Below are 11,727 nucleotides of genomic sequence, written 5' to 3'. Positions count from 1 at the left end.
GTGATTTCTGATATAATGTTATGTGATTAGCATTAAATGGTCATCTGGGGAATCTGGTCAGAAACTCCCCCATTCTCAGGGGCCATGAGACCAGGAGCAGAAGGACCACAGGACTGGGAAGTCTCTGCTCATGGTAGACGCTGAAGGTTTTCCAAGGCAGAGATAAACTGAGACATGGGTGGGGGGCTTCAAGAAACTTCTGTATGCTTTCTCCTCCCTTATCAATCCACCCATCCATCTACCCATCCACCGACCCACCTACCCACCTACCCACCCATCCTTTATCCATCCATCTGTCCATCAACTTATCCATCCACCCATCAACTCATCCATCCATCCACCTACCCATTCATCCATCCACCCATCCATCCACTTATCCACCAACCCACCCACCTACCCACCCATCTATCCACCCATCTATTATCCATCCATCCACTTATCTATCCATCCATCCATCCATCCACCCACCCATCCATCCATCCATCCATCCATCCACCCACCCACCCCATTCATCCATCCATCCATCTACCCATCCACTGACCCACCCATCCATTATCCATCCATCCATATACCCACCCCATTCATCCATCCATCCATCCATCCACCCATCCATCAACCCACCCACTTACCCACCCATCCATTATCCATCCATCCATCCATCCATCTACCCGCCCATTCATCCATCCATCCATCCATCCATCCATCCACCCACCCACCCACCCATCCATCCATCCACCTACCCATCCATCCATCCACCTACCCATTCATCCATCCATCCACCCACCCACCCATCCATCCATCCACCCACCCATCCATCCATCCACCTACCCATCCATCCATCCATCCATCCATCCATCCACCCACCCACCCATCCATCCATCCATCCACCTACCCATCCATCCATCCACCTACCCATTCATCCATCCACCCATCCAACCACTTATCCACCAACCCACCCACCTACCCACACACCTAGCCACCCATCCATTATCCATCCATCCACTTATCTATCCATCCATCCACCCACCCACCCATTCATCCATCCATCCATCTACCCATCCACCGACCCACCCATCCATTATCCGTCCATCCATCCATCTACCCACCCCATTCATCCATCCATCCATCTACCCATCCACCAACCCACCCACTTACCCACCCATCCATTATCCATCCATCCATCTATCTACCCACCCATTCATCCATCCGTCCATCCATCCATCCATCCATCCATCCACCCACCCACCCATTCATCCATCCATCCATCCATCTACCCATCCACCAACCCACCCACTTACCCACCCATCCATTATCCATCCATCTACCCACCCATTCATCCATCCATCTACCCATCCACCAACCCGCCCACCTACCCACCCATCCATTATCCATCCATCTATCCATCCACTTATCTAGCCACCCATCCACTCACTTTTCCATCCATCCATCCATCCATCCATCCATCCACCCACCGACCCACCCATCATTATCCATCCATCCATCCATCCACTCACTCATTCATCCATCCACTCATCCCTTTACATGCCTACCCATCCTGACACCCATGTAAAGAAGAAAAAAATGGTCCAAGGGAAGTAGTCAACCAACTGTTCAGCCATTTTATTTGTCCATGCTGTGATCCAGGCCCAGTGCTAACATTGGGGAGTCCAACACAGCTTAGACACTGAGGGGCTCCCAGTGTGTGGGGCCATGGGGCTGTGGTCTCAGAGGTATCTGAGTTTCATCAGTGTCTATGGGCACGTAGTTCAGAGGTGCCATCTCTTGGTGGCTCAACACAATCACCAAAGGTCCCCGCTGTCTGCTTCATACCACAAGCCCTCAACCGCAAGCAGAGACAACCCGGGACCAGCAGATGCATGGGCACACAGCAACCTCAATCTCCCAAGCACATGGAGAGAGATACACAGATAGCTGTGTACATGCAGGAGCACACAAGACGTACACACATCAGCACCCGGGAGGTGCTCGAGGGTGCCGTCACATGGCAACCCCGAGGATCCTCTCTCTCTCTCTCTCTCTCTCTCTCTCTCTCTCTCTCTCTCTCTCTCTCTCTCTCTCTCTCTCTCTCTCTCTCACACACACACACACACACACACACACACACACACAGGGAAATGCAAACGGACACACATTAGGACACCACACCCTCCTGGGGGAGAGCTTTCCAGATTGAGAGGCACTGGTTGTAGTTGGACCCAGTGTAGAGAGGCCTCATCCACACCTCTCTCTGCCCTGGAACCGTGACACCAACCACCCATCCACTAACTCACTGCTGCTCGAGGGACCCCTCACCCCAGCTCTGCTGCCCCATAACTGAGGATACACGGCAAAGGCAGGGCATCCTGGTGAGGAGCGGGCTCCCTTAGCTGGCTTCTGCTGAGTGACGATGACCTGTCCCTGTGATGGTCACGTGATGCCGAGGGCAGGAGCCTGCCGCTGCACGGCTCCACTCGAGGCCACCGCTCAGGGACCCTGCTCGAAAGGCCTGAGCTCAACAGGCTGTGGCCAGGGGCCTGCTTCCTTCCTGGGGATACCGATGACACTGCAGCCCAGGCGTCTGGGGCCGCTTCTGCCCACGTGGCCAACAGAACTTGAGAACCCGGCCATGTGAGGGTCCCCGTGGGGCTGACCCCACACCCAGGCCTCGCCCCCCCTCACCCCAAAGCGAGTACTGGAATTAAGAAGAAGCACAAGCCGTGGAATGATACAGGCAGACTCAATATAAATAAAATATTCATATAAAAATAGTCTCTTACAAAATATTCTCTCTTATCCAGTGGCTCACTTTCCAAAAGATGGAAACTGCTGGGAGTTTTAGTATTACCTTTCCTCTCTCTATATATTCCAAACTGGACTTTTCTAATGGTGACGTTTGAGCTGGGGAGGACTACAGGATGGGAAACGTATCCTGGAAAACGTCTCCATTTCTGGACCAGCTTAAATCTCTGGAGAATTAGCAGCAAACAGCAAAAAAATATAAGTGTGTGTGTATATGTCTACATAGGTATACAGGATGTCTGCCCTTGCACTTAAACATCTAGTGCGGCAAGGGGGTACTTGCGAAATCAACTAGTAGAAGTATCTGCAGAAAGAATCATTATGTACAGTTCTACTCGGCTCCTTGTCCTAGCGACAGAATTATCCCACAGGAAAGCAAGCGGTCCACTTTGATTGCAGAAACGGATCCCGACGAGGTGGAAGGGTTCTTTTTAATTAAATAAATTAATATTATTTTTTATCAGAATAAATTGTTAAATATTGCTCTCTTGAGGCCCCGGAGTCCAGAGTTCCTGGTGCGAAGGCTCTGCTCCGGCCGAGGAGGCCCCAGGCGGTGTCTGGGGCCGAGGGAGCGGCGCTGGGTGTGGCGTGGACAACTCGGGGCCCTGGAGGGGTCCCCCGCAGGGGACCCCACAGCAGACAAGCTCAGCGCGGCTGCAGAGGTCTGGGCCGTGCCCATGGCGTGGAGAGCGTCCAGTCCTCGCCGCCCCGCGTGAGGCCCGTGGGGCCGCCGCCCCGCCGCTCACTTGCACGTGTAGACCTCGGTGCGCTCGCTGCACGTGTTGCACTTGACGTAGCAGCACCAGTGGAACTTGCAGTTGCACTGCCACACGCGGGCGTACTGGTGGGTGTTGTAGCCACGGCCGCAGCACATGAGGTCGCAGCCGCTGGCCTGGGGGGCCGTCTTGTTGCAGGCACGGCCCTGCGTGCCCACGCTGCCCGTCACCGGGTCCTCCTCGCAGTAGTTGGGCGACTTCTCGATGTACACTAGGTCGGTGTCCATGGGCTTGCGGTAGGACAGCGGCTTCTTGATCTTCAGGAAGGTGGGCCGCTTGTTGCGGCTGGCGCGCACGGGCTCCACGTGAACAGCCTCGTTGTACTTGTCCTTGAGCACGTAGCCCAGCTCGCGGAACTGCGGCAGCGTGGTCCAGCAGGTCTTGGTGGTGCATGAGCCCGACACGCCGTGGCACTTACACTCCAGCTTCATGTTCTCCTCCAGGATCTGCGGGGGGGCAGGGAGAGCACAGCGCGTCACTGCGTCGCCGGCCGAGTGGGGCCCCTGGCCCGCCCGCCCCCTGCCCTGCCCGCCCCCTGCCCCGCCTGGCTGGGTTTGGCGTGTGTTTTTCTTTCTGGTGCAGGAAACTGAGACCTGGATTCGAACCGCTCTCACCTGCAGCCTGTGTGCTGTGCCTTCCCCAGGACTCGCCTCCCCTCCCTGCCAGCCCGCCCTGAGTGGCCCTCATGCCGGCGCGTAGATCAGTTCAGGCCAGTCCAGACCACACATAGGTTCTCTCGGGGCTGCACAGGCTTAAAACCATTTTTGAACCAACATTTAAAAACCAGGAGACTTTCAAAGACAGACTGCCAGGTTTGTTGGCAAACAGAAAGGGCATCTGGCAACTCTGGAGTGATACTCAAATTATTTCATAACCAGTGCAGCTGGGCACTGACCTGCTGGCCACAGAGGCCACACGGCAGTCCTGCTGCATCTGGCCCTCCTCAGCCCGCGTCATCGCATGGCATGATACCTGGAGTTTTATCAGCACCTGCCTCCCTCACGGGTCGGCATCCCTCAACTCGCCACAGTCCTTACCACTCCCTATCGCTTCCCTGACCGCCAGCTATGCTTTTTCAGAGGTCATCTGCTTTGATCACTTGTGGCAGCTGCCAGGCCCTATGGACATCTGAGTCTGGGAACCCTGACTCTGATTTCACCTTCCCTGACTCCCAGCCTGGATGATGTTTTCCTTCTTCTGAGTTCCCAGCACCTCTCAGGCATCATCACAGCATGAGGGCCAGCATTGTACAGGGAGTGAAAAGCAGAGATGTGGACCCTGGGTTTAAATCCCAGATCTAACATGAGCCTGCTGTGTGCCCTCAGGCAACTTGCTTCAGCAGAGCTGCAGTTTCCCCACGTGCAGAACGGGGAGGATGATAGTACTTCATTATAATCATATAATGAGATGCTGGACAGAAATGAGGATGAATTTCTAATACACATAAGAAGCTCCGATCTCTAAGATGTAATGTTGCATGAGACAAGTTGGAGGCAAAAGAGAATATACTGTGTGATTCCACTCATAGGAAGTTCAAGGACAGGCAAAGCTAATGACTGGTTTTCACTTAATCTTTATTTACATGTATAGGCAGTGGGCCAGAGATGGTCCACGTGCTGGATTTTGCTGGCCCCTGCTTTGGAATATCCCAGCAATAAAAGAAGACACCATTTACCAAACCCCCCATAGTACAAGATATTTATATTGCTTTCAGGTTTGTTTTTTTTTTTCCAATTTTTCTCTTCCCTCCTGTCTTTCTGTTTTTTTAAAAACTATATGTAATGTGTAAGGAGGCATTTTTGGAACTAAAGCTTCTCCTACTTCCTCCTCATCTTCAGCCTGATTTCATCCTAAGGGACACTTGCTGTTGTGTGCCAGGCACTGGGATGGGGATATATTAGTGAACGTGGCTTCTGGGTCATTTTCCTGGTTCTTCATCCAGACTGCCAAATTGCCTTTGCCTGTTACATAGTGAAAGAATAAGTGAATGAATGAGTAAATGACTAGACATCTACTCGTCACCTGTGCACACCACACACTGGGTCCATGCTTTTATACGTGGCGTCTTATTTAACTCCATGGAGTTAGCGTGACTCCATTTAACAAGGCAAAAACCGAGGCTCGGCTAACTCCTAGAGCTGGTCTATGAGGTGTTCGGGAACGAGGGTCTTACTGCCAAGGGGTGCAAATCAAGTGCTTGATGGCTGCTTACTTGCTGTGTGACCTTGAGATTGTCACACCCCCTCTCTGGGCCTCAGCTGCCTTCAGTGAACACGGAGTGAAGGCAATTCCATCTTTTCTGACAAAAGTTAGAGGGCTGGAACAAAATCAGATATCCCAAAAATAGCCATTAGTTTTGCCTCTGGGTCTGGGCCTATGCTGGTGCTGGGGACACAGAGGTGACAAGATAAGATTCCCATCTCCAAGGATGGGCCCATGTCCAGGGTCCTCCCAACCCTAGATGCTCAGCTTCCAGGAGGAGGTGACCAGTGCTGGTCAGTGTACTCAACAGAAGGGAAGACCACAGTGTCTGCACTCAAACAAGCCAGCGAGGCCGGGGCATCCAGAGTGTTCGGGGACAGGGATGGATTCTGGTCAGCTGAATGTCTGGTTCCAGGACACCTAGAGCGACAGAGCACGTACTGTCCTGCAACCTCCGCACACGGGCAGCTGGTGGTGGGTGAGCAGCCCCCCAAGTCACACAGATGTCCCTTTTGGTCATCAGTGAGGAGATAGTTCCCACATGTCACCTTTCCGTGTTGGCCTAGAAAGCGTGGGGAAGAGCGAGGTGCAGAGGTGTGGTGTGTGCTGGGGGCAGAGTTGGGCAGGCGTTTCTGAGGCCTCCCGGCCTGGCTGGTAGATCTTAGTGCGTCAGAGACTCCAACACGGATGTCTGGGGGCAGGGGGCATTGAGAACAGATTCTGACACTGAGTGTGGGTGAGGCCACAGAGCACCTGGAAAGCTGAGATGCACAGAGCTGTGACTCAGAAGTGTCCCTTCCGAGATGTATGCCCTAGAGAATCATATGCTTGTGTGCACAGGAAACAGGTCCAAGGGTGTTCAGAGCGTCAGCGTTCATTGTGGCTCCAACCTGGGCATGATCTGATGTCCGTCCACGGTAAAATGGATAAGCGAGGGGTGTGGGCTCAACGGGACGCTCGAGGGCAGTGACCATGACCGGCCACGGCAGCAGAGGTCAACCTCAGAAATACAGTGGGGAGGGAAAGAGGCAATCGTGGACGATTTCCACAGAATGATTTCATGTGTATCAAGTTCAAAGGCGGCAAAACTGGACTGTGTTGTTTAGGGGCACATACAGAGGCGGTGAGTGCAATGGAGAGTAAAGAAATGAGGGTCATAAATATCAAGGCAGTGGTTGTCCGTCGGGTAGGAGGTGAGGGGCTGTGGTGGGTGAGGATCACCCAGGGGGCTCCTGGGGTCCTGGCAATATTCTGTTCCTTGATATGAGTGCTTTATAATTATTTTTTAAAATCCAAATGTATGATCTGAGTGTTTTTTTGCATGTAAGCTATACTTGCAATTTCGAAAAATGCAGTGGGTACAGTAGCCCATGAGCACATGAAAAGATGCTCAATATCATTAGCTCCAGGGAAATGCAAATCAGCACCACAATGAGACACCAGTTCACACCCACTGGGATGGCTACAAGAGGAAATACAGGTAGAACAGTTGTTAGCGAGGATGTGGAGAAAAGGGAAAGAACCCTCAAACACTGCTGGTGGGAATGTGAAATGGTGCAGCCCCTGTGGAAGTGGCCTGGCAGTTCCTCAAAGTGTTAAACCTACAGTTAGCAAATGACCCAGGATTATGGTCGCAATGTCTGGGTCTCCCCCTCCCCACCCCTCAGCTCATACGTTGAAATCCTAACCCCCAAAGTGATGGTATTTGGTGGGGCCTTTGGGAGGTTCTTAAATCACGAGGGTGAAGCCCTCATGAATGGGATTAGTGCCTCATAAAAGAGGCTCCAGAGAGACCCCAGCCCCTTCCAACTCGTGAGGACCCAGGGAGAAGGCCCCAGTTATGAACCAGGAAGTGGGTCCTCATCAGGACTAAACCCTCATCTCGGGCTCCCAGCCTCCAGAACTGGGAGAAATCAATTTCTGTTGTTTCTCTGCCACCCAGTCTAGGGCATTTTGTTGTAGCCACTCGGGCACACTAAGACACCCAGCAGTTCCACTCCTGGGCATATACCCAGGGGAAATGAAAACACACATCCACATAAAAAACTGATAAAACAAAGTTTATAGCAGCATTCTTTAAAAGAGCTCCAAAGTGGAAACAACCCAAATGACCACTGACGAACAGATCAATGAAGTCCATCCATTCAGCAGAATATTATTCAGCCATAAAAAGGGATGAAGTGCCGACACCTGCTACACCATGGATGGACCTTGAAAACATGCTGCTCAGGGAAAGAAGCCAGACACACAAGACCACGTATTGTATAACTGCATTTATAGGCAATGTCCAGAAGAGGCAAATCTGTGGAGACAGAAGGTAGACTAGTGGGCTGGGAGGAGGTTGGAGAAATGGGGAGAGAGGGCTGAAGAGGGTGTAGGTCTCTTTTTGAGGTAAATTGATTGTGGTGATGGTTGCGCATATCTGTGAATATATTAGTGTTGAACTGTACACTTTGAGTGAGGGCATGGTACAGTATATGAATTAGACTAATTAAGTTGGCTTTTTAAAAAAAAGTCCCTGGTAGGATGTTGTGAAGAAGCATTGGGTTGTATTTGTGCGTCTGTGACGCTGAATGTGTCCTTGGTGGTGGCCCCTGGGCAACGAGCCCCAGAGCCAGGGCCAGGTGCCCGGGCTGGGCAGGCAGCTGCCTTCCTCTTCCTCTGTGGCCACCCATGACCTGATGCCGTGGTGGCATTTGTGTGGGCCCCTAATCAGATGACATGCAGCCCCTTAACGCTGCAAACTCTGCATTTTGAGAGCCTCAGTGATCGCATTATGTCCTCATTAAGCTGGGCATAATCACAGCCGCCCTGGCCAGGGCTGGTCACCCAGACGGGCACCGAGCCCTTTGCCCAAAGCAGGGGACAACAGCAGAGGAGGTGTGTGGGACAAAGCCACGCTGTGCTCCCACCGTGAGGCCAGCCTGGCTCCCAGCTTCCAAGCTGCCCAGGGGGACTTCCGGGGCACCCCCCTTACACTTGAAGAGCTTGGGTTGTGATTCTGTGTCAGGCGGTCGAGGGTTTGCAGGTTCTGAGAGGACACGGCTCCGTGCACCGTCCCAGGTGCCGGGCACATGGCGGGTGCTCTCGGGAAATGCCCAGAGAGAAATCAGCAATGGAGTGCCTTCAAACCCTGGCACAACTGGTACCTCCAGCCCAAGCATCCAGCCTGAATGTCCAGGGTCCTGGAGGCCCTGCCTGGGTGAGCAGCGGCCCTGCATTGCCGGATGGAGGGCAAGTCGGAGGACCGGGGGAGGGGCTGCGCGGGGAGAGGGGCAGTGGGGGGCTTGGAGGCGCTGGTGTGGACCGATGTCAGTGGTTGCACTGGTGGGTCCTGGCTTAAAGACCGGGCACCTGGGACTGCTCGGGTGCTGCTGTTTCACCATCCCTGATGCAGAGGAGCCTCAGTGCAAAAGGAAAGCCAATGAGAAAACAGATGGTGAGGCATCTGGCCTCGGTACACACCCAGTTCTCCTTCCGCCTCTCGCCTCCATCTGTCGCTGCTGGTTGGTCACGGCAGGGCAGGGAACTGGCCTCCACAGGAGCCAGGGACACGCCGAGCACCTACTGTGTGCCGGCACCGTGCAAGGACTGGGGTCTCGGTAAAGGTAAGGCCACGAAGCTGCCGCCCGTGTAAAGAAGACACGCTGCGGGGAGAGGGGAGCACGCAGCCACTTCAGATAACAGAGTAAGTGAGAGTAAGGAGAAGGTGGGACAGGATCCGGGCTGGAGAGCGCGGGAGGAGGCAGGGGCGGCTACGCGACACTGACGGGAGGGGGACACCCGAGCGGAGGGCAGCACAGACCTGTTCCCTCGTTTCCTCTCCGCTTGAAGGACGGACTGAGGCAGGGCCAAGGGCCTGAGGGCAAAGGGCCCGAGGCTTCTGCACAGTAGGGCCAAGGCCTTGCGGTGGCCGGGCTACAGTGCAGGTGCCCAGGTGGCACAGGTAGGGGGGCCCATCCCAGAGGCTCTACCAACCATGTTAAGGAGGTGCGATTTTTTTATTATTCAGTGTTTTTTTATTGAACTTGTTTTTAGTTTTACATTTATGGAAAAATTGTGAAAATAGTAGAGGATTCCCATGCATCCTGTATGTGGTTTTGCCTATGACTAACATCTGACATTAGTGTGGTAAATTCATTAATTAGCCAATATTAATTTATTATTATGAACTGAAGTCCATACTTTATTCAGATTCCCTTGGTCGATACCTTATGTCCCCTTTCTGTTCCGGGATCCCATCCAGGCCACCACATGGCATTTAGTCATCCTGTCTCCTTGGGCCGGGAGATGGGATTTTATTGTGTGTGGACAGGGCAGCCAGCGGTGGCCAGGAGCAGGATTTACGATTTTAAAAAGACCTCACGTTGGCTGTAACAAATCCACCACTCACTCTGGTGCTGGGCGAGAGAGAGGGCGAGAGAGAGAGCGAGAGAGAGACGGCGAGAGAGAGAGAGAGAGAGAGAGTGTGTGTGGGGGGGGGTGGAGGGTAATATAGGAAAGCTCTCTACCTTCTCCTCAATTTTGCTGTGAACCTAAAACTTTTCTGAAAAAATAGTCATTTAAAAAAAAAAATCCTAGGAGAGAAGGAGGGAGTTTTTCTGGAGTCAAGATTTGGCTGTTTCTGCAGCTGCCCGGCTGGATGTCCTCGCTGGGCCTGGGTTTCCCCATTTTGAACTCAAGGGTTTGAACTAAATGATTTCCGAGGCTGCTTCTGACTCTCTCCGAGAATCCTGACCTCGTATCCACACTGCTTTTTAACCCAGACAAAGCGTTTTCAGAGCTCTGATGGCATCTGGTAGTCTGACACCTGCTGAGAGATGGGCATGTCCATCCCATTTCACAGGTGAGGAAACTGAGTCTCAGAGAAAGGAAGGGACTTACTTAAGACCACAGAGCAGGCTGGATCTCCTCCATACGTCTCTCCAGAGCACTCCCCACCCTTCCCCAGGAGGCTGGACCAGAGGGTGGCACCCCTGAGCTTGATCTAGTTCCCTGATGGTTATCGGTGAGTGGCCTGGCCCAGGGCATACCGGCCGAATGCAGCCGTGCCCCTTCCAGGTGGGTCTGGCCAGTGGAAGGCGCTGGAGGGAGCCCTGAGGGCAGAGCAGAGTCCTGGTTGGTATTCCTCCCTGCTGGCCCGCAGGGTGGCTGCGTTCCTCTAGCAGAGGTCACGGCTCCCACATGCTCTCTGTGAGTCCCCCTGGGTTCTAGCAGCCCGACCTCCCTAAGGAGTAACGGGACCCCTGGTGCCAGCCCCAGGGTGCTGCACCATCCCCCTTGGTTCCTTTAACTTTGTCCTTTGTTTTATTAGCAACCTCTCCTTTACAAAACAGCTTTGTTGCAATATAATTCACATACCATACGATTCACTGTCCTAAAGTACACGATTCAGTGGTTTTTAGTATGTGCAGAGCTGTGCAACCATCACCACTAAGTGTAGAACATTTTCATCACCCCAAAAGAAACCCCATGCGCATCAGTAGTCGCTCCTGTTTCTCCCTTCCTCTCAGTCCCTGGCAACCACTAACCTACTTTCTGTCTTTATAGATTTGCCTGTTCTGGACATTTCATATAAATGGACTCATACAATAGGTGGCCTATTGTGTGTCCAGTTTCCTTCACTCAGCATCATGCTTTCAAAGCTCATCCATGGTGTAGCAGGTGTCAGCACTTCATTCCTTTTTATGGCTGAATAATATTCCATTATAGGGGTATGCCGCACTCTATCCACCCATTCATCAGTTGTTGGCCTGCAGTCTCTGTTTAAAACTCTCCCGAATTTCCTAGTCTGAATGTGCCCGTTGCGTGGGCCCTGACCCCGGCGCTGCACATCATTCCTCATGGCAGAGCCAAGCACGAGCCCACCCCGGGACTCCCAGCCTGTCCTCTTTCCCCTTCGTCCACCTCTGGGCTCTGCACCTGCCGGCCCTTATCTGGAAGGCCAATC

General features: G+C 53.0%; 1 protein-coding gene across 1 annotated transcript in view; it reads right to left on the bottom strand.

Moving 5' to 3' along the window:
* Nucleotides 1-1,623: 1,623 nt before the first annotated feature.
* Nucleotides 1,624-11,727, bottom strand: part of WNT7A (Wnt family member 7A) — a 68,055-nt gene continuing 57,951 nt past the window's right edge. The window contains exon 4 of the mRNA XM_059937739.1: nucleotides 1,624-4,021. Within this exon, the coding sequence (XP_059793722.1) occupies nucleotides 3,542-4,021 (480 nt within the window). The 3' untranslated portion in view covers nucleotides 1,624-3,541. The remainder of the gene's footprint in view (nucleotides 4,022-11,727) is intronic.

This window comes from Balaenoptera ricei, chromosome 11 (assembly GCF_028023285.1).
Source record: "Balaenoptera ricei isolate mBalRic1 chromosome 11, mBalRic1.hap2, whole genome shotgun sequence".
Classification (NCBI taxonomy): domain Eukaryota; kingdom Metazoa; phylum Chordata; class Mammalia; order Artiodactyla; family Balaenopteridae; genus Balaenoptera; species Balaenoptera ricei.
Note: the sequence above shows the minus strand (reverse complement) of the source record. Positions and strands in the feature narration are given on the sequence as shown.